We start from the raw sequence: 23027 nt of genomic DNA on the forward strand, positions 1-23027 counted from the left end.
CAAGGCTAGCAACTGGCAGGGTGGAGATCCAGTGCGGTGATGTCCCAGGCCCGCACGTGTCACCTCCGTGCCGGCTGGTTCTCATCGGTCCTTGCAGCGGCAGCACAGAGCCGGGCCCGTGCGGTCGATGTCACGGAAATTTTGTTAATCTCCACGAGGGTCCACATAGTTCACACATTCAGTAAATACTAGGTTCCTACTCCTCAGGGGGCCTGGAGGAATGAACTCGAGATGATCAAATGAAAATGTTAACACATTCACCAATTTGCCAGCGCTTTCCGAGCGCTGTCTGCCCAGGCACACGGTCTGAATGTGGGCCGAGCCCCTGCCCTCCAGGAGTTCATACCCTGGTGCGGGAGGCTTCAAAGGCTCATGTTTAATAACACGGGATAGAGCATCACTTCTCCGTTCCTCTCTGTTCCTGAAGCCTTCACGGCTTCCGTGTCTTCTGAAAAGAAGTCTCAGCCGAATCTACTTCCTCCAGCGATGCCCCTGGAAGGCACGAGCACCTCAGAAGCAGAAGTGCTTCCAAGGCGTGAGGCCGCGAGCCTGGAACTTGACGAGGGGCAGGGAGGAGGACAGACTCACCTTCAGGACAGCACAGCCTCTGCAGAATGCCCCCCACCCCCGCCACCCGACGCTTGGCCTACATCTCCCATAAGCTGGAGTCACACACCTGTTTTCTGTTGGCCACGGCGGGGCTCACGCCTGTCCCCGCCTGTGCTCGCCCAGGCTCTCCTATACTCCCACTTGCCCTCCACCCACTCCAGGGAGGGACCGTGTAACCAAAATGACTTCCTTTCTCAGGCAGTTCCCCTAAGCCTTCTCAGCCGGCTGGCTTTTGTGTGTGCTGCTCCCCTCCACCGCACCCTCGTCTAATCCCCGAACAGCAGCTACACCAGCTTTACCCGTGTGCCTTCCTCCGGAAGGTTCGTGAGCTTGCCCAGGCCAAGAACTGGTCTTTTCGGTCTCCGTATCGCAACCTCCGCTACTGAATCCGTTCCTGGTACTCGGTGATTAGTCAAGACAGGTCAGGGCACCTGGGTGGCTCAGTCGGTTAAGCGTCTGACTTCCGCTAAGGTCATGATCCTGAGGTTCGTGAGTTCGAGCCCTGCATCGGGCTCTGTGCTAATGGCTCAGAGCCTGGAGCCTGCTTCTGATTCTGTGTCTCCCTCTCTCTCTCTGGCCCTTCCCCTCTCGAGCTCTGTCTCTCTCTCTCTCTCTCTCAAAAATAAATAAACGTTAAAAAAAAAACACAACAGGTTGGTCAGAGGAGTAAATATGGGAATGGATAAGTGATATACAAAATAATGAAGGTCATTAGAAAGCAAGGATGTATGCAAGTCGCAGAATAGCAGCTTTGAAGGGGATGACCCTTACGTGAGGTTCGCTATTTGATGTGTTTATTTCATTTTCATTTATTTCGAGAGAGGCAGGGCGTGGGAGCAGGGGAGGGGCAGAGAGAGAGGGAGAATCCCAAGCCGGCTCGGTGGGGCTCAAACGCAAGAAACTGTGAGATCATGACCTGAGTCAAAATCAAGTCGGATGCTTAACTGACTGAGGCACCCAGGCGCCCCTGCCGTGTTTGTTTTTAAAACCAGTCATCTCATGCTAATTTTACTCGTGTGGCACGTTGTCATCTTCAACACCTTTTCGCCTTCGTTATTCTATCCAGTACCCACACCCGTGCACTGAAATAGGGAGGTTACGGGACAAGCCACAGGAACAAAGTATGTGTGTGGCAGAGCTCATGCTGGAACTTAATGCTCGCATTTTCCTGGGCTGCTGTCCCCACTCCGTCAGGCCACCGGACCTCTGGGGCTAGCCTCCTTTGTGGAACGCAGTTATGGTACCAGGACGAAAAACACATGGCTTTGCCTTTTTTTGCAGGACGACAAAATACTGGTCTATTAAAGAAACGCCCGTTAATGGTGGCACCGCCTATGGAAATCACTATGAGACGGCGAGGTGTGTGTGAAAGGAGGACACGTCGATGCCATCAGAAGAACCCCCTTCTGGGATCAGAAGAGGCCTGGAATCGACACACGGAAATCCGGGTGCACCTGCCTGAGATGACCATGGAGGCCCATGAAATGAGGCAGCACGAGGGAGCTGTGGCAGGGTGGAGGTGGCTGAGTCTCCATGGACTCCACTTGTCCCCTCCGAGGCACAAACTGCCACCAAGACTGCTTCTGTCTGCCCAGAGAGAGTGACTGCAGGTGGCTCTGGGGCACAATCTCCAACATCTGGGAAGTGAAATTGAATGCTATTACTCTCTGAAATAAAGCAAACTAACTCTAAGCACGTAAGCGTACCCACAGCGAAAGTACTATTATCTCAACTTTAAAAATTGATGCGTGTGGTTAGAAGGGCTTGGAAGCTGCCGTCAGGCGCTACGAATGTGTCTTTTCTTTTTTTATATATATATTTTTAATGTTTATTTATTTTTTGAGAGACGGAGAAAGACAGAGCATGAGCACCGGGCGGGGGGGGGGGGGAGGAAGAGAGAGAGAGGCAGTCACAGAATCCGAAGCAGGCTCCAGGCTCTGAGCTGTCAGCCCAGAGCCCGACGCGGGGCTCGAACCCACAAAACCTGACATCATGACCTGAGCCGAATCAGGTGCTTAACCGACTGAGCCACCCAGGCGCCCCCAAAATGTGTCTTTTCAAATCTTGCCCTTACAGACCGTGAAAAGCATTTGCCATTTGCCATACCGTGCGACGTACAAAAGATGGGACAACTGGACACATAAAAATAAACATTTTCAGTTTAATAGAGTAACTAGAAATGTATCTGTCGCTGCATGAACCATTTTGATATTCATTTTTTCCCACAGGACACACATTTTGCCTGGGCTGAAATGAACAGGTCGAGTTGAAAAATGAAAGGCAGGTACAGTTTGGGTAAAGCTGGGAGAAAGTAAGCATGCGGCCGCTGACCCTTTCTGACCCTCCAGAAAAAGAAAGAAGAACCCGGAGCGTCTGCCTCTGTGTCTGGAATGGCAGAGAATACGCAGGAACCTGGAGGGTGCTGGTTCCAGAGAAAGGTTAATAATGGATCATCGCAAGAGAGGGAGCCTTACTGAAATCTTTGTTCTTTTTCACGAAAGGTTAGAAAGGATTGTCCAGGATGTTAACTCTCATCAGGAATTTGTTTTTTTGAATATCCTGCATGTTTACCTTGCCCGATACAATTTTTTCCCAGGAGGGGAGATTCGAGACTGTTTGAAGCCATTGGTCGTCCATGAACTCGGAGTCTGAGTACCACCATTCCTGAGAGGAGAGAAAGCGTGAAGAATTAATCAGCGCTCCCCGACTTACGTGACCAAGTCCGGTCTGATACCAGAACTGGTCCAGGGTCCTTGAACTTTTTTTTAATGTTTACTTATTTTCAGAGAGAGAGAGAGAGAGAGAGAAAATGCATGTGCACATGGGGGAGGGGCAGAGAGAGAATCCCAGCGGGCTCCGTGCTCCCACAAACTGTGACATCATGACCTGAGCCAAAATCAAGAGCCAGACGCTCAACCGACTCGGCCACTCGGGCCCCCCCAGGTCCTTGTGCTTTTAAACCACATGAACCCACAGACAAATGATGAATTTTGCCCCCCAGACTAGGCTACTGACACGTGACTCTAAATAAACACACGGAAGTATAGGCCCATTCGCTTATTCAACAAGTGCTGAGTACAAGGCGCTGGGCTGGATGCTACGTGTGATGTTCGCCTTCGAAGAGTTCACATTCTCAAGGGGAGGAGAGACCTGCGTGGCAACATTAACACCAAGTGGAAAGCGGTGAGGGCTGCAGAGAAGGGGCGGAGATCTTGCCAAAGCAGATGTGAACGCGAGGGAGGTTCCAGGGGAGCTCCAAGGGGACGAGGAGGCACACACACCTGAGCTATGGATCTATCGCCCCTTTTAGGAAGAGTCCAGAAAGGCCCGTGATGGCCTTCCGTGCTTGGGGAAAGCTAACGAGGCGGTAGGCTTCTGGGGCTTCCTTGGAAGGGTGGGCATCCCCACGCCATCTGCTGGCCGGTGGTACGTACTTTGCTCATGTTCAGCCAGCATTTCTCCAGCACATTCCCCTGTGTTTCAGAGAGCCGTAAGGCTGTGTTCAGGAACAGGTCACAGTTCTGGCCGTCTCCCATGAGTATACAGACGTAGGCCATCAGGTGGTAAAGCCTCGGGTAGAAGACAGGGCCAGTGGTATTCTGGGTCACCAGACTCTCCAAGTTCTAAAGGAAAACCAGCATATCAGAATCAGAAAGGGTCCTTGGCCGCAACGATTTTTTCTCCACGGATGATGTGGGAACGTTTCAAAGATTGAAGCGATCAAATGAAAAAGCGTATTACAGAGACAGTACATAGGATGTAGTGGACACAAAGTGACACGCGTCAAGTGGGGTAGCTTCAGCGTTCTACCCGGACCAAGCATGCGATATGGGTGGGCTCACTAACCCTTTCCGGCAAGCGCTTTTTTTTTTTTTTTTAAAGTACCTTTTCTTTTTATTACCAAAGCAATATAAGTTACTGTTCAGAATTTAGGGGGAAAAAAATGGAAGAAAAAAAAAGAATTACCCATAAGCTTAGCACCCGGAAAGAAATATTTTTAACATTTAGGTACATGCTTTCCCACTTCTCTCTGTCTCTGTCTCTGTCTCTCTCTCTCTCTCTCACACACACACACACACACACACACATATCATACCCCCAATTGGGATCATACTAATCACATAGTATGGCAACTTTTTTTCTCATTTAGTATCACACGATAAACATTTTCCAGTGACATGATTCTTTTACATCAGAGCTCACAAATTCAAATGCTGACAAGAGTCAGGCAAGGAACATAAAGAAGCAGGCTGGCTATAGCATGATAAGAGCAGAGGGGATTATGTCATGCTAGAGATGTGCCCTATACAAGTGTCACCTCTCAATTCCGGCCAACAGCTGTCCTTTCGGCATGTGGGCTTGGAGTCACCAGGTACTCCAATTTTTAAAAGAAGAGTCAGAAATTCAGAATTTTTACATAAAATATCCCAATGTTTAAATGTGCCATTTCTGACTTAACCAAACTTTTTTTTTTAATTTTTTAAATGTTTTTATTTATTTTTGAGATACAGAGCATGAGTGGGAGAGAGGCAGAGGGACAGGGAGACACAGAATCCGAAACAGGCTCCAGGCTCTGAGCCATCAGCACAGAGCCTGATGCGGGGCTCAAACTCACAAACCGCGAGATCATAACCTGAGCCGAAGTCAGACACTTACCCGACTGAGCCACCCAGGCGCCCCACCAATCTTCTTTTTGAAGTGCATATAGTTTCCATTTTCTCCTAGTTTTTTACTACTAGAAACCTGAGATCAACATCTTTGTAGACAAATTTTTGTTTGTCATCTGATTAGTTCCTTAGGATAATTCCCAGGAAGAGAATTAACCAACGTGCGTAGTTTAAAGATATTTTGCCAGAACGCGCTCTGGAAAGTTTATGGGAGTCTTTCAGAGTAGGAGTCTGTCTTCTCACGTGTCTTTGCTAATCTGATGCTCAGCGAAACAATGTCCTATTGCTTTGTTGCCTTTATTTCAATATGATAGACATGGGATCAAAACGTTGGGTTTTCCTGACTGACCTGTTAACGCGTCTATTTAGTCTATCAATTATTGATCTAAGAAGCTCACCTGCTGTGAACAAGGCATCATTCTGCGTGCCGTGGGAGATACGCGCAAGCTTGTGCTTCACTCATTTGTGTTCCTGTGTTGTCTCTGCTCCCTCCACCACCCCCCCCCCCACCTCCTTTTCGAAGTCGAATAAATCACAAACTTCTTGAGCACAAAGACCGTGTTTTTCTCATCTTTACTGAACCCGGTAAGTACCTATTGTATTTTTCACCTGTACTGTCTTTGGGATAGAGGAGTTTTATCACTGTACTATTCACTAAATAAAGACGTGCTTTCTTTTCATCATCTGCTAGTTTATCTACCTGGACTTTCATATGTCAGACTGGCCAAAAGTGGCCCCCTTTGTTAGTATTCGATCAATATTTGAAAGTGATAGTGACAGGGATGCCTGGGTGGCTCAGTCGGTTAAGCGTCCAACTCTTGATTTCGGCTCAGGGCATGATCTCACGGTCGTTAAGACTGAGCCCCACGCTCGGCGCCTGGTTGAGATTCTCATGAGTCATTTTCTCAACTCCAGACACTCTATCAAATCACATGAAGTTACAGAAGACATAGTAATTCCGTAAATAATACAGAATGCAGAATAATCACATAAAGCAAGATAATGTTTTGGGTAACCAAGCAACTCCATACCCTGAATGGAAGCCAGCAGAATGCTTTATGTAACAGAAATACAAATACATGCTCTGTATCCAAAGAGAGCGTACCTCTAAGCAGAGGTGACAATGACCTTTTAAGTATTTCAGGCAGGGGTCGGTAAGCAGTGTGAACAAAGTGCAGGAAGAGACCCCGGGGCCTGGGTATCGTAGGAGATTGGTGAGCACAGCTCCTACCTGGGCAGATCGAAGACTTCCTCCTAACAACGTTCTGAGGATTAAATGAGCTACTTGTACTTCAAGACGCCTTGAAGTCCCAGGATGCCTTGCTTTGACAAATTTGTGACATCTCTGAAACAGAGACATTCCTAAATTTTCAGCCTCTGGATTCTGCTCACAACCTTAAGGAACCTGCAAGCAGATATCTTCCGAGATCTCTAGGGAAGATCCCTACCCAGAGGTAGTTTGGTCAGCATCTTGATTTTAAAGCCTTCTAAGACCCTAAGCAGAGAACCTGTCAAGCCTGTCCAGACTTCTGACCTGCCCACGTGTGCGATGAGAGGTTTGTGTGATTTCAGCTGTTAGGTTTGTGGTAACTGGGTGCCCGGCAATGGAAAACTAATACACATGGGCTTAGTTTTGAAGAGGACAAGGCAAAACATTGTCAAGTCAACAGGAGATTTGGCCCTTCTTCCCTTGGAGGGTTTGCCCAGCCTAGGCTGTAAACTCCGAGAGGCGGGTACCGGGTGTGATTTGCTCCCCCTCACACCCCAGCGCCTAGTATCTGGTGGTTACTGCCTATCAGGGAGGAGGCCAGTGTTATTTATTTATGTGTTTTTGCACTCAGCACACGTTTGTTCGGTGAGTGGAAGATATGCACGTCCTGTAATGCTTATACTGAAGTGTCTGAAAACGCATTTAAAAAAAATTTTTTTTAATGTTTATTTTATTATTTTTGAGACAGAGACAGACAGAGCATGAACGGGGGAGGGGCAGAGAGAGAGGGAGACACAGAATCGGAAGCAGGCTCCAGGCTCTGAGCCGTCAGCCCGGAGCCCGACGTGGGGCTCGAACTCACGGACCTCGAGATCGTGACCTGAGCCGAAGTCGGACGCTTAACCGACTGAGCCACCCAGGCGCCCCTGAAAACGCATTTTAAAAGTTTTTGTTTTTGTTTTTTTAAGAAGTTAACATGAGCCTGGGTGGCTCAGTCGGTTAAGCATCCGACTTTGGCTCATGTCACGATCTCGCAGTCCATGAGTTCGAGCCCCGCGTTGGGCTCTGTGCTGACAGCTTAGAGCCTGGAGCCTGCTTTGGATTCTTTGTTACCCCGCCATTTCTCTGCGCCCCCCCCCCCCCGACTCGTGCTCTGTCCTGTTCTGTCTTTCAAAAGTAAATAAGTGTAAAAAAAAAAAAAAGGAAGTTAACTTAGGGGCACCTGGGTGGCTCAGTCGGTTGAGCGTCCAACTTCAGCTCAGGTCCTGAGCCTGGAGCCTGCTTCATTCAGATTCTGTGTCTCCTTCTCTCTCTGCCCTTCCCCGACTCACACTCTGTCTCTCTCAAGAATAAACATTAAAATTTTTTTTAAAAAAAGTTAACTTAAAAGACACATTCAGGATCAGCTGAATATTTTTAATTTCCATGTGCAAAAACTTAACCTCCCAAGATGTTTATCATAATAACTGCCGTAAAATACTACAAAAAAATTCTATCCAAGGACAGTTTGGCAATATCATCTAACAAGATCTAGGAGACTTTATCTTTAAGATAAAATACTATGCTTCCTTTTAACTCGTGGTGTAGAAAACAATTTAATGACAGGAAATTATTCACAATATATTTTATTTGATAGCATGTTTTAAAAATGGAAATGTGCGCAAGGGCACACACAGAGTAAAGACTTGAAAAGTGATGTCTCTCTTTGTAAAAAGTGGTTACCTCTGAGTAGTAAGGTTGTGAGCAATTTGTATTTCCTTCCAATTTGGGGGGAAGAAGTTACCTTAAAAAACTATACTATAAACATAGAAATTCTGGGGCGCCTGGGTGGCTCAGTTGGTTAAGCGTCCGACTTCGGCTCAGGTCCTGATCTCGAACTTTTCGTGAGTTCGAGCCCCACACCAGGCTCTGTGCTAATGTCTCAGAGCCTGGGGCCTGCTTCCGATTCTGTGTCTCCCTCTCTCTCTGCCCCTCCCCTGCTCATGCTCTCTCTCTCTTTCTCAAAAACAAGTAAACATTAAAAAAGAATTTTTTAAATAAATATATAAATTCTGGAATCAGAGAAAATAATTTTCACGAGAAGGTAGACAGAAATCCACTTACGGAGTGGTTTATCCTGGAAACTGGCTCACCTTGAGCAGCTCGACTCCACTGTCCTGAGCGTTCTCAGACTGCCCCTCAATCTGCTTTTGAAGGTAGAGGACTTGCCCTTCCATGTACCTACTGATTCCTTCATAGTAAAGAGCTGTCGGGGTTCTTCTTGGCACTAGGTTTTTAGCTCTACTGGAAAAGATGTGAAAGTTGTCCCATTCCTGAAGCCTGGCATACCTGCGCCAGCACAGAAGAAGAAGACAAATCAGTAGCACCCTTGGAATGTTCTGAAATGGGTCTCCCTGCGGGCCCAGCTCCCAGGACCTGGGCCTGGAGCCCACCGCCTGCTCCCCAGGAGAAACGATGTGCTATGGAACGGGGCAAGAAGAGAATGTTTGGATGGTTCGTGATGAATAGACTCCTCGGGAACCCTCGGCTAATATTAGCAAGCACTTAACTCTTTGGACTCTAAAAGGATCATCAAACACTTGGGAGCTATGAATTCTAGAGCTTGAAGACACTGCTCCAATTCCAGAGAGAGATGGCCTAGGCCAGTACTACTCAAAGTGTGGGCCACCGACTGGGAACATCCATGTCACCTGGATGCTGCTTAGAAATGCAGGCTCGCTGGTCCAGCCCCCATCTGCTGAGTCACTCTGGGGACTGGGACGAGGCCAGGAATCCATTAACAAGTGTTAACAAGCTCTCCAGGTGATTCCTGTGCCCACTAACGTGTGACAAGCACAGGCCTAGGCCACAGCTGTCGAAAGAAAGTCGAATAAGAAACTAGGATGACTTTCAGACTTTAGATGCCTTGGATTTTTAATTCACCCGGGCGAGGTCATTTGACTTTGAACTTTAATTTCTTTGGACTCTTACTGGTAAGGGCAATTGATTTTTAGATTTTAATGTCTCCCAAGGAATTTCGGAATAGATCTCTTTTCCGATTTGGAACTGCTCTAGTCTGTGGCGCTTTGGACAGGAATGTCTTCTGATGCTCATTTCACTCATCGCAGAGTCCAAATAAACACTGGACACCATGGCTGCACGTAGCATGTTGGGAGTGGCTGCGGAAGTCATCTAATGAATGTTCTGGAGCCTTGCTGTTGATCTACTTCTTTGAAGGTACGACCATAGCTGCAGGTTTACGGAGTTGAAAACTTCATGAGTGAAAGGCGTTCAGCCACAGTTGTGGTCAGGAGGTGACAGCAGTGTAGGAGGTAGGCAGGTGTGGCTTGGCACCTGGCCCTCCCCATCCTGAGGGGCAGTGAGGCCCGCGTAAAGGAGCTTCGTGTGGCGCTTCTCTGTGCCACAGGGTGGAAAGCTCTTGATGGGGGAGAACTGCCGTTTTCCAGAACTGCCTCCTGCTGAGTGGGCAAGTCTAATCCTGGGCTTCAACATTAGGAAGCCCACCCGCCTGCAGATACCTGCAGACATAAGCCACATCCTCCAATATCCGTTCTATCAACAATGTTTTCCAATATAATTCCATCTGTGGGGGGGAGGGGTGTGGGCAGGTGGTGCTATTTTTTTTGTTGTTTATTTATTTATTTTTTTTTCAGAGAGGGCGGTACACAGCAAGCTGGGGAGGGGCCGAGAGAGAGGGAGACCGAATCCCAAGCAGGTTCCGCGCAGTCAGCACAGAGCCCGATGCGGGGCTCGAACTCACAAACTGGGAGATCACGCCTGAGGCGGAACCAAGAGTGGAGGCTTAACTGACTAAGCCCCCCAGGCGCCCCACAAATGGTGCTATTTATCAGTCTCCCTCGCACCCCACCACTCCTCAGTAGCAAGTACTCTTTTCCTTTCTGTATTACCACACCATGGTGTGTAGGTAATAAAGGCTTGTGGCACTGACTACAGCCCCGTGGCGGCCTTGCTTAAGGGCAAGATGATCCCCAAGGGGCCTTTCAGTGTAAATCTACCCTCACGCCTTCAATGCCTTCAATCTCTCAGGTACAACAAAGTATAAATTCTTTTCTTTCATTTCTGTGTGTGTGTGTGTGTGTGTGTGTGCATGTTGTGTGTGTTAATCTCCCCTTCTTCAAGGAGTCAACATTTTTCAAACGTGGGAGTTTAGTGAGTGCAACACATTGTTACCAGATAGCTATACTCGAGTAAAGTCCCAGGAGGATTCCACTTTGGAATTTGAGGATTCTGTTGTCTTCATTTTGGTATATGAATTCCAAACATTCTTCAAATGTCTTATAAACAAAGCCTAAAAAAAAAACAGAAACAGGAGAGCTTTGCTGGTGGGCGGGGGTGGTCCTGTTCTGGCCTAGTAGCTTCCAGGAGACGTCCCCACTGTGGGGAGAGGCCTTAATCTCTGTTTATGAAGCCAGACGGTCCTGTGGATTGCAACAACCTTGTGACCACACTGCCCGCCCCGCCCCTGCCATGCTTCCTTTGCTGGCAGCAATATCTACAGCCCTTTTCAAAATCACACGGTGATGGAGGCACCTGGGTGGCTTATTTGGTTGAACGTCCAACTTTCTGGCTCAGGGCACGATCTCACAGCTCGTGAGTTGGAGCCCCGCGTCGGGCTCTGTGCCGACACCTCAGAGCCTGGAGCCTGCTTCAGATTCTGTGTCTCCCCCTCCCTCCCCTGCTCACTCTCTGTCTCTCTCTCTCTCTCAAAAATAAACATTTAAAAAAAATCCCTTTCGATTTAAAAAATCCCGTGTTGGGGAACGAATGCCCAGGCCGGCCCCTCTGGTTTACTGTGGACACTGAGGGCTGCCTCGTCGGTGGAGCTCCTTTTCCGAATCTCCGAGCAGCTACCGGTGCCCGGATCCATTGGCAATCCAACGCTCCTCGTAAAGCGTGACGTCTGTCCGTATATTCTGCTAACAAGTACTCTAGTAAGACACTGTCAGTCACTACCACTTGTGTGTAAAGTGATCTGACACTAAACTGGCCGCTTACACCCGTCAGGTTCTTCTGGGCCAAATTCTCCTCCTTGCTGGTCCTTCACAATCCTTCCACCTTCCAGATGGCTCCTAGCTCTTACACCAGCCTCTCCCCTTCCCTGTCCGATAGGTCTTTCCAGCCAGAATCCTAGTGGGCTCGAGACCCCAGCCCCGAGAGCGGCCACACCACACTAACACGCGTGTTAAACCCCAATTTCTTGTAGATTCCAAAGCCACGCTTACCGGAATAAAGCATGAGGTCCAGGCAGACGAAATAGAAAAAGGCCTTGCTGAAGATGTGCTCTTCTGATATAGAAAGGTCCCACAGCCACCCCAGCACTTGGATCAATTGTTTGTTTCTGTGGGCAAAGGAAGGTGGTAAAGATTAGGAGGTGCTGGGGAGGAGAGGATGGAGTTTAGCGCTGGGCTCGGCTTCATCCTGCCCGCAGTTCCGGACCAAATGCGGCCCTTTTGCAAATTTCAAAGCCACTCCCAAATTTCACATTGGCTCTTGGCTCAAACTGTTGTCACGGGCCCCTGCGTCAGGGCCACCAGAGTCAGGCCAAGTTGGCTGGAGCCTCCGGTCCTGGTTGCCCTTCTCTGGGCTTCTGCCTCCCCTGTGAGACTCCTCCCTTTCCCTTCACTTGGCAGCCTGACTCCCATAGCAGGGGAAGACAGTAAACAGACTAGGGATGATGTACACACAGCAGGGGCCTGGCTGGTTCAGCGGGTGGAACTCATGATCTCAGGGTTGGGAATTCGGGCCCCACACTGGATGCAGAGATTATTTTGAAAAATAATAAAATCTTACTCAACACGTCTCCGGAGGCAAGGGAAACAAAAGCAAAAATGAACTACCGGGACCTCATCAAAATAAAAAGCTTCTGCACAGCGAAGGAAACAATCAGCAAAACTAAAAGGCAACCGACAGAATGGGAGAAGATATTTGCCAACGACATATCAGATAAAGGGTTAGGGTCCAAAATCTACAGAGAATTTATGAAACCCAACGCCCAAAGAACAAATAATCCAGTGAAGAAATGGGCAAAAGACATGAATAGACACTTCTCCAAAGAAGACATCCAGATGGCCAACCGACACATGAAAAAATGCTCAACATCCTCGTCATCAGGGAAATACAAATCAAAACCACAATGAGATACCACCTCACACCTGTCAGAATGGCTAACATGAACCACTCAGGCAACAACAGATGTTGGCGAGGATGCAGAGAAAGAGGGTCTCTTTTGCATTGTTGGTGGCAGTGCAAGCTGGTGCAGCCACTCTGGAAAACAGTATGGAGGTTCCTCAAAAAATTGCTGGTCCTCTGACCCAGCAATTACACTACTAGGCATCTATCCAAGGGATGCAGGTGTGCTGTTTTGAAGGGACACAGGCACCCCCATGTTTATAGCAGCACTATCGACAATAGCCAAAGTATGGAAAGAGCCCAAATGTCCATCGATAGATGAATGGATAAAGATGTGGTATATATATATATACAATGGAGGATTCCTCGGCAATCAAAAAGAATGAAATCTTGCCATTTGCAACTACGTGGATGGAACTGGAGGGTAGTATGCTAAGTGAAATGAGTCAGAGAAAGACAAAAATCATATGCCTTCACTCATATGAGGACTTTAAGAGACAAAACAGATGAACATAAGGGAAGGGAAACAAAAAGAATATAAAGACAGGGAGGGGGACAAAACAGAAGAGACGCATAAATATGGAGGACAAACGGGGTGGGGGGAGGGGGGAGGGGCTAAATGGGTCAGAGGCCCTAAGGAATCGACTCCAGAAATCATTGTTGCACTAGATGCTAACTAATTTGGAGGTCAATTTTAAAAAATAAAAATAAATAAATAAATAAAGTAAAAATAATAAAATCTTAAAAAGAAAATGCCGTGCAAAGAGCAGTGGTGTCCCAAAGTCTATGATCATCAGTCACATCTTACCGTAAATCCTGCTCCCTTGCCAGCCAATGGCCAGGCTAAAGTGAACCCAGGATGCTCAATTCCTATGGCTTCCTCCCTCTAATTTTGGGAAATGCTTTCGGCTAAATACCTGTTTTTCAGGAAGAGACATTTACTAAGCCAGCAGAGGACCATATACTGCCTGTTAGGATTTCGGAGCAGTGCCCACATCTTCTGGGCTCGAGAGCCTGGGAAGAAAGCAATTCCAGGATATTTCAGGATGTTACTTGGTATCTGCATGGCCCTTCTTGCCCAGACAACCCTTACCTAAGTCAATGGCCAAGTCCAAGTGACCCATTAAAAGCTTGGTGTAGCCCAGTTTATCAGCCACATATGACACGATTTCAATGCCCTCGCCTTTCAGGGGGAGGTTGAAGATCTGTTCCATGGCCATGATTTCATATTTGTACCACACGCCCTGGTAGCCGGCCAGCTGGTGGTGCAGTGAGTAATTCAGGTAGGCCTTAATGATCTGAAATGGCAGAAGTGGAGAAGAGAGGTGACACACAGATGGCAGGAAGCCCAGGGACACCACCCGGCGTGGGCCGGTGCACGTGTGTTTACTAAGCTTGAGAATGGAGCCGGTCATTTGGCCAACGCACGGGCTTTGGTGCAGAAATTAAACTGGGTCTCTGCGCCCTTTTTATTGGGTCATCCGGGACAAGCTCGAGGGCTCCCTTGGCCCCAGGGTCCTTAAGCAAAATAGAAGAATTTCAGTTTTTGTGAAAAATAAAAGCCGTAGCTTATATATGTGGATATAGGACTGCAAAGCAAAAAGCCTGGAAGGGTTCACTCTGAGGTGCACACAGTAGTTACCTACTTGGGGAGGAGATCTGAGGGACAGGAGCGACTTTCCTTTTGACTTTATACGTTTCTGTGACCGTTTAATTTGTGAGAACAAGTACCCGTCCTTCTGTTGTTTAACAAAAAAAGAAAGGGGGGGTTGGGTTTGTTTGCATGTAAAAAGAGGAAACAGTAGTTGTAAACTGAGTTCTGAGACTCAGGAGAAGTTGGTTACTCTATAAACAACTCTTTTCAGTGGTAAAGTTGCACCAGGAGATGAACGCTTAGGGACAGGTGAAAAGAAAGTTCCTGCTAAAGAAGCATCCCTGATTAGAAGCGCCAGGTACGGAGGGCCGTCAGTGGGGAGGCATTTAGGAAAAAGGGGCTTTGGGGGCACCTGGGTGGCGTTGTCAGTTAAGTGACGGACTCTTGATCTCGGCCCAGGTCATAGTCTCACAGTTCACGAGTTCAAGCCCCACCTTGGGCTCTGTGCTGATGGCACGCAGCCTGCTTGGAATTCTTTGTCTCTCCTTCTCTCTGCCCTTTCCCCCCTTGCGCCCAGGCTCTCTCTCTCTCTCAAAGCAAATAAAAATAAATAGGAAAAAGGGACTTTTTCCTAGGATTCGTCAAATCCCGCAAAATAAGCGGTCCACAAATTCGGTGTTGCGGGCAGTTCTGTGGGCACCTGTTAAACCACAAGTCAACCTGTGGGAGTTCCTGTGCTCCTGATCCGTGTTTCAGATGGCGCCACCAGAAGGGCAGGGCAGCCGGAAGCCGTGGAGAGGAGAGGACTGCGGGGCGAAGGAGATGTCCAACACTGTGGCAGAACCCAGGACTTCTTGGATTCGGACCAAGAGCATGGCGTCCAACTGCTTCATTTGGTCGGGAAAATAGAAAGCTTGGTGGTTATGTGGCTTGGCAGTGGTCACGCCACAGATAGGTAAAGTTCTGGAAACCACTCTCTCGGGACTCATTCTAGTTCTTTCTGTTATCCGACACCGAGTGGCTCATCTGCTCTGGAGCACCCAGAGGCTGCTCTGCCCTCTGTCACGGCCACCTTGTTGGCACAGAGCCCAAGGTGGGGCTTGAACCCGTGAACTGTGAGTCCATGACCTGAGCTGAGATCAAGCCTCTTTTGATTCACTTTCCGATTTTGGCTTTTCCGCTGTCGTCTCCCGTCCTCCAATGCCACCGCGTTTTTAAGAGACAGCCCCCAAGTATGGAGGGGAATCAAAGCATTTCATCCAGTAAATATTTGTTGAGCACCTACGATGTGCCAGACACTATTACTGGGGCTCGGGACGTGGAAAAGATAACAGACAAGGTCCCTACTCTCATGGAGTTTATAGGCCAGTAGGGGACACAGGCTGCACGCTAACAAAAGAACAAACAAGTAAATGCCAGATGGTAATAAGAGTTACTAAAACAGGTTAGAGACCCTGGGTTAGGTGGTCAAGAAAGGCTTCATGGAGGAGGAAACCTTCCAGCTGATAAGCACAGAGACCCAGCAGTCTCAGGAAATGCTTTTTTTTTTTTAGGCTTAAACAAATTTGTTTCATTTTTAAAATTGAAATATAATTAACATACGGCATCCTATTAGTTTCAAGGAAAAGCTCTTTATCTGCCCCCCAACTGCCTGCTTTACCGAACTTCATGTGTGTGTGGATTCCCTGTACATACACTACTGTATTTTATTATCTCCCGTGAAACCGTCTCCTGGCAACTTGATTCTTAGTCCAGCTGGAAGGACCCTGAAGGGCAGAGGAAATTCCTCCTCCCGACAACTTAGGCAGTTCTCCCAGTGTGGTCCTGGGATCCCCGGAGGTCCCTGGAGACCACTTTAGGGAGTGCCCGGAAGTCAAAGCCAATATTTGCGTCAGGAAACATGGTGAAAGACTGAAACAGACAAACAACCAACTTGGTGGGTGTCCGATCTAGCTCACTCGTGAAGGTTATCTCTGCTTCTCACTGTCTTTGGGCTATTTTACAACTCTGTATGAGGCAGAAGAAAACTGATAATATTGTAAATTATTCTCTTGCATGGACATGTAAGTATTCCGGGGAATATGTGTGATTATTGCCCCGTGACTGGGCTATTTTTGCATCCAGTCATAATTGAATTCTCCTTAGAACAAGTTGTAACATCTTACTAGCTCTCAGTAATTAAAGTGTTTAATAGAGTCTTTGATATGTGTTCTTTTTATGTTTCTAAGAGTCATGATTTTATCTTTAAAAAAAAATTATCTTTTAGGGGACACCTGGGTGGCTCAGTCAGTAAAGCGTCCAACTTTGGCTCGGGTCATGATCTCGCGGTTTGTGGGTTCGAGCCCTGCATGGGGCCCTCTCCTGTCAACGCAAAGCCTGCTTCAGATCCTCTGTCCCCTTCTCTCTGTCCCTCCCCTCCTCTCAAAAATAAAACTTTAAAAAATTATCCTTGGGGTGCCTGGGTGGCTCAGTGGGTTAAGCGTCGACTTCAGCTCAGTTCATGATCTCACGGTTAACGGGTTCGAGTCCCGCGTCAGGCTCCGTGCTGACAGCTCAGAGCCTGGAACCTGCTTCAGATTCAGTGTCTCCCTCTCTCTCTGCCCCTCCCCCACTTGCACTCTCTCTGTCTCTTGAAAATAAATACATGTTAAAATAAATTTTTAAAAAATTATCCTTTAACGTTTTCCTTTTTTTACCCTCTTTCTCTACCGGCATATAAGTGGCATTTTCCAGGGGCGACACCTGATGCTGGAACGGAGCCAAGGCAGAAGCAGGCTGAGCACCCAGGTGCCTCCCATGAAGCCAGACGTTAAGATATTTGCAAAACTTTACTCCGTGCCACCCTTGTCACTAAATTTTTTGTTGGGGAAAATTATCTTTCAGTGGACACATTACGGAGGTAAGAGCTTTATCCTTCTTTGAAAGTATTTAAGTACCTCTGTTTTCGTTGCTCACAGTTTCGGTCGATGCAACCCGTAGACATAAACAGCTTCGCGGTCCCCGGTAATCGACCGAAAGCATCAAGTGACGCTGGGGCCCAAGTGCTTGAGAACTACCGGCCTGGGCGAAACACTCCAGCGGGGAAGGCCTTGGGTACACCCCCATGGTTTTGAATTCCTGCCGGCTTCCGCCAGGACCCTCCCAAGGGAGACACGGACATTGACAAAGCAGCCGCCACGAAGGCAGCCTTACCTGAAAATCGTCTTGGGTTTCCAGTGCGGTATTTACTTCCATCATAGCTGCCAGATGGCCGTAGTACTTGTAGTGAAAAAAGTAATTTAGGCTGTATATCTGCCACAGCAGGGAGAAGCAGGCGGTTTGCCTGTAAAGCTGAGCCAGCCTCCTCTTCCTGCAGACACACGAGGGGCACAGAATACCGTCACCGGCGTGCTTGAGGGGAACGCCGGCCCAGCACCCCCGCTGCGGGCTCGGGGGCCAAGACGTGGGCGTGAGTCCTTGCCCCCTTTGCAACGTGGTAAGGCACAAGCACGCTCAGTTTTAGGGAGCACGTTTTCTCCACCACAGGACGGGGAGCGCGATGCCTACTTTGTGATGATTAGTTAGGGTAATCGAGGTAAGTCGCTTTATCCCCAGGCAGGGCATTGCCACTTCAGCGAAGTTATTGAAAAAGCCCATTTACATCACTCATCACGGTTGATTCCGATAACAACCCCGCGAGAAAGGCCGACGTGATGAGCCCCGCTTTATGTCAGCAGGTGAGATTCAGGCAGCCTAAGTAACTAACTCAGAGCCACACGGCTAGATCGTGGTTGTGCCAGGACGCAAGGTCTGTCCACTTCCAGCCTGGCCATTCTCGTGTGTCATTTCCTCCACTGAACATTTACTCTCGGGAGCTGGCTGTCAGCTCAACGAAGGAAATGAGCATTTTTTAACGATCACACTCTGCTATGGTCTGAATACATCTCCACCAAATTCGCAGGTTGAATTCTAACCCCCCAAAGTGACGGTGACAGTAGGTGGGCCCTTTGGGATGTAATTAGGTCATGCAGATGAGCCCTCATAAAAGGGGTCAGGGCTCTTACAAAAGAGACTCCAGAGCTTTCCAACCCCTTCCCACCATCTGAAGCTAAAAGAAGTCTGCGACCCTGAAGAGAACCCTCTCCCAACCGTGCCGGCACTCCGGCCTCAGCCTTCAGCAATAGATTTATGCTCTTTATAAGCCACCCAGTCGATGCTATTTTGTTACAACAGCCTGAGCAGACTAAGACACATTCCAACAGTGGAATGGAACGTCATGAGAGGTGGTGAGCCTCCCGTGCTGGAGGTATTCAAGGGGAGGATGGATGACGACCTACAAAGAATGTTTGGGCTCGCAGTCTTGGCTTTGACAAGCCACTTAACTGATAATGTAGCCAACGATCCCCTTTATTTATGATAACGATGGGAACCTGAGCCAGTTGGCTGCAATATTAGTGATTTAACAAAACCAAGAAAACGAAATGTAATTAGAAATATTTATCCACAAGCAGATTTTAAATAAAGACGAGAAAGGGGGAAGACAGATATCCTGGAGATTTTAAAGACGAATTCCAGGTACTTTCAATTTAGACACTGATGACGCTGATTCTGTGGTGGAAATTATTTTTTAAAGCCTCGGAAGAAACATGGACAGCATGGGACGTTCATGACGGCCCTGGAAACTCTGGCATTAACATTGCTTCTTGTCCTCCTTTGTGAGGTCAGAACTTCTGGGGGGGCGGGGTTTGAAACGAACATCTCTGCAGATGTTTCACTTCCCCCCCTTTCCCTCGTGCAGGTCACTTCCTGCTCCTTTCATGCAAGTGGCTGTAAACTAGGCTTGTGAAAGTTAGGGAACGAAAGGGTGGGATGCCCGGTTCAATTTGCAATTCAAAACACATAATTTGTTTAGACTGCAAACGTCCTGAACATTTTCCGTGACGTATGTACACGAGAAAAGTGATTCTTTGTCCGTCTGAACTTCGAATTTAACTAGGCATTCTGTCCCCCTACTCAGTTTATCCCCCCACCATCATTATTTTTTTTATAGTTCTTTATCGGCAAAATTGACATGCGTGGAAGTGTACAAATCTTAATGGTTTAACCTTGACTGATGGATACCCCCCCATTGCGACCCACATCCCTAACGGGATACACAGATGGGTGGCAGTTTGTCCTCTGCAGATGCCTTGGGCACCTATTTTAGTTTTGGGCAGAGACAATACCCAGGGCTGTACCTCCTGGATGGAAGAGGGCTTGTGACAGAGGCCCCGGGAGCTTGCAGCTTCCACAGAGGCACTGATGGGACCGAGGGGCAGGGCACTTGGCAAAGGGCTTCCTGGTGCTTTTGTCACTTGAATTCCCTTTCACAAAAGCTGCTGTGAAATATTCCAGGGCCACCCCGCCCTGTCCTGGGAGGCCCTCCCCCTACTGGCTCTGCCCGCACCAGTGAGCTAGGTCAGAGCCACCCGGCCTTCTGGCGCCCCCTAGGGGCCCAGGCATTGGACGCTGATGGAGTATGTGCAGGTCTCTCCCTCTGCGGAGTGAGACCTTCGGCTGTTCCCAGCTCCTTCCCTTACCCTGGAGGTGCGCTCTCTTGGGCCTGTTGACTTAGGTAGTAAAAGTGTCTGTTTTTCTCAACATGGGTCTGGAGAAACAGGGAGATTAAGTTGTAAGGAAAGATTCGGTGGAGAAGCTTCAGGGCCTTCCGCAGCATTTTCTTGGCAAGCACCATCTGGCCCATGTTGAAACAGACCTGCAGGGGACAAGGGGAGGGGGGCAGGGGGAGGAAGGAGAAAGAGCAGGGATCCTGGACTTCATCGGCAAGTTCCAACGACACGTATTTGGGGGATTCTTAACAAAAAGGCAAACCTAAGGCCCAGGAACAAAACCCGCCCTGGCAGAACCGTAAATGTTTACAAATGTATGCCTGGAAGGATGGCTGGCTGAGGGACCGGAGTTCTCATCGCGTCTCTGCTGTGCGTCATCCGCCGCCGAGAAAGTGTTCACCCGCCCCGGTCCGTTAAAAAAACATTTCGTAAAGACCAACCACAAGGTCAAGGGAGACCTTGCTGGCAAGCGAGGGCGCGGAGGGGTGAGAAGCACGAGGACCGGCCGGGAGGTACAGGGCTGACCTGTGCCGCTTCTCCGCAGCGCCCCAGGGACGAAGAACACGTGCTCGTGTTTCCAGTGGCTTCTTACCTCGCCTTTGAGGCTGTGAAAGGTGGCGGACTCAAAAGTGTGACTCCAGGACTTGTCTTTCTTGAGCGTCCTCAGCAGCCTCTCCCCCTCATTCAAATAGATGTAGGCCTGCAGCCGGCACAGGGACACAGAGGGGCAGGTCGGCGGGGTGGCCGCAGGGGGCCCGCCGGCCAGCCTCTCGGGGCCCCTCTTTGTCCCTGGGGCTCACTCACTCTGAGGGATGAATCTGGGCAGCTTCCTCCGCTGAGTAATTCCATGGCCCAATTTCCAACAATGTACCCACCACCCCCTACCCCCATGGCACCCCCCACATGTACAAGGAGCTGGTCTCTACCTTGGGAATGCCCCCCCCCCCCCCCCCTGTCCTTTGCCAGGGCCATCTTTGGAAGGGACGGGGAAGGCCCTGAACAACAACCCCCACCACATTTTTTTTTTTTTTTCAACGTTTTTTATTTATTTTTGGGACAGAGAGAGACAGAGCATGAACGGGGGAGGGGCAGAGAGAGAGGGAGACACAGAATCGGAAACAGGCTCCAGGCTCCGAGCCATCAGCCCAGAGCCTGACGCGGGGCTCGAACTCACAGACCGCGAGATCGTGACCTGGCTGAAGTCGGAAGCTTAACCGACTGCGCCACCCAGGCGCCCCCCCCCCCCCCACCACATTTTAATTAAGCCTTCTATGACATCGTTAGACGGGACAGCCTTGGTACCTGTGAGTGCCAAGTCAAGGGCACAGTTGAAGAGTAAAATAAAGGAAGGAGGTATCCTCAAGTCTCCTATAGCCAAAGGGGTTTGAATGGGAGGCAGGAGAGAGGCACACATGAGTTGGCCACCAGCCCTGGTCCTACCAGATTTTTTTTGACAGGAGAGAGGCTACCAATGGCACATTCTGGGTACCTTGTACCTGGGCTCTGCGTCCAGTCATTGCCTTTCTGACTATTCCTATTCCCTGCTGATTGAAAAGGGGGTATTGCACAGACTTGGCAAATTGGCTCCCTGGGCTACCTAAACCTTCTCTTCCTGGGACTCACTGGCCATATCCCCCTTTTCTCTATGTATCTATGTATCTATCAAACATTATCATCATCATCTATCATCTATCTATCTATCTACCTATCATCTATAAATATATATAAAAATGCATTCCATAGGGGCTCCTGGGAAGCTCGGTTGGTTCGGTGTCCGACTTCGGCTCAGGTAATGATCTTGCAGTCTGTGGGTTCAAGAGCCATGTCGAGCTCTGTGCTGACAGCTCAGAGCCTGCTTCAGATTCTGTGTCTCCCTCTTTATCTGCCCCTCTCCCACTCGTGCTCTGTCTCTCCCTGTCTCTCAAAAATAAACACTAAAAATTTTTTTGATGCATTTTTTTGATGCTGCATATATATATGTGTATATACATATATATGTATATACATGTATATGTACATGTATATATGTATATGTATGTAGATATATGTATCTATATATGTATCTATATATGTATATATATATATATATATACACATAATATGCCTGGAGACTTTCATCTTTGACATAAATCCTGAGAGCACTGGGGCTTACTAACATTCTTAATGATTAATTTTTACATTTTACAAACATCTCAGGTTCGAGGGTCGATTAGGCTGCTGTGATCAGAAGCAGCCATAAATGTGGAACAGACCAGCAGCGTGGACTTGACCTGCAGGCATGTCTGCTCAGGTACGTGAAGCTCTTTCTGAAGCTGGCTGAGTCAGAGGGGCATTTCCTGAAGTGAGTTTATGGAATGTTCGTCTAGCCAGCTGCTCTATGAAAAGAGATCTAAGGTTCCAAGAAGTTTGAGAAACACACTATGCCCCAGAACCGGCCTGACCCTCTGGGAGTTTTCCGCGTATCCTGACATGGTAAGGCCCAGAAATATCTGCGGTAAAGAAACCTATTTGGCCTGATGAGGCTTAGTGCTTCCCAAGTCACTGAAGAGCGAATTCTCTTTATTTCATTACACACGCATCACATCCCCATGCTTCAGGGGGTGTGTTGCCCTAGACTGTTATTTACAACTATCCTGGAGAAACACCACAGCGTCGGGTCTAAAGGTATGTGTGATAATGTAACGCAAGTTACGCAAAGACCAAAGTGGGCGAGCTCCTTTGTTCTCGTTTTCATTTTTCAATCTCAGGTCCTTTCCCTCCTAAGCAATTTGATTTTCAGAGGAAAGAGGGGCTGGCGGGAAATCAAGAGCATGCGGTAATTCAGAAAGCCCCTTGAATTTCCCTGCAGGCTCTGTGGTCTCAGGCTCCCTTTGGTGGGGGGGGGGGGTTGGGCGGAGATCTGGGTTGAAACACCTTACCATGTAATTATCACCCAAGATGAGATAAGCGGATGCAATTTCTAGAAAGTAATATAAGGCTTTGTTGTTTTCTCCCAAAGCCACAAAATGGTGGGCCAGAGGCATGATGATCATCTCTAGGATCTCCTCACACTGGCAAGACTCCAGAGGGATGATGTCTTCCTCGGATGTCCTCAGTTTTGTTATAATGATGTCGAAGAAACTCAAGATCTTTTCTTTGATTTCTTCAGGACTGTCCAAATGAGAAATAAATAGGAGTCGTAACTTAGAAGCACACTGAGTTTTTGATAG

At 48.4% G+C, this 23027-nt stretch overlaps 1 protein-coding gene and 1 long non-coding RNA gene across 6 annotated transcripts in view; one reads left to right on the top strand and one right to left on the bottom strand.

Annotated features, from left to right (window-relative positions):
• Positions 1-2750: 2750 nt before the first annotated feature.
• ADCY10 (adenylate cyclase 10) overlaps positions 2751-23027 on the bottom strand; it is a 74976-nt gene continuing 54699 nt past the window's right edge. For 4 of the 5 annotated variants that reach the window (XM_060643421.3, XM_060643419.3, XM_060643418.3 and 1 more), the window contains 11 exons: positions 22737-22968; positions 20411-20518; positions 19789-19964; positions 17423-17579; positions 13730-13934; positions 13554-13650; positions 11730-11845; positions 10678-10795; positions 8619-8814; positions 4044-4232; positions 2751-3273 (listed from right to left, as the gene is read on the bottom strand). In XM_060643421.3, coding sequence (XP_060499404.3) covers positions 3112-3273; positions 4044-4232; positions 8619-8814; positions 10678-10795; positions 11730-11845; positions 13554-13650; positions 13730-13934; positions 17423-17579; positions 19789-19964; positions 20411-20518; positions 22737-22968 — 1756 coding nt within the window. In that variant the 3' untranslated portion in view covers positions 2751-3111. The remainder of the gene's footprint in view (positions 3274-4043; positions 4233-8618; positions 8815-10677; positions 10796-11729; positions 11846-13553; positions 13651-13729; positions 13935-17422; positions 17580-19788; positions 19965-20410; positions 20519-22736; positions 22969-23027) is intronic. The other variant, XM_060643422.3, reaches the window with a different exon arrangement.
• LOC132685986 (uncharacterized) lies at positions 16663-22903 on the top strand. The gene is made up of 3 exons (XR_009613376.3): positions 16663-17129; positions 22015-22108; positions 22817-22903. It is a non-coding gene; the product is annotated as an uncharacterized LOC132685986 (long non-coding RNA).

This window comes from Panthera onca, chromosome F1, assembly GCF_046562875.1.
Source record: "Panthera onca isolate mPanOnc1 chromosome F1, mPanOnc1 haplotype 2, whole genome shotgun sequence".
In the NCBI taxonomy this organism is placed as follows: Eukaryota; Metazoa; Chordata; class Mammalia; order Carnivora; family Felidae; genus Panthera; species Panthera onca.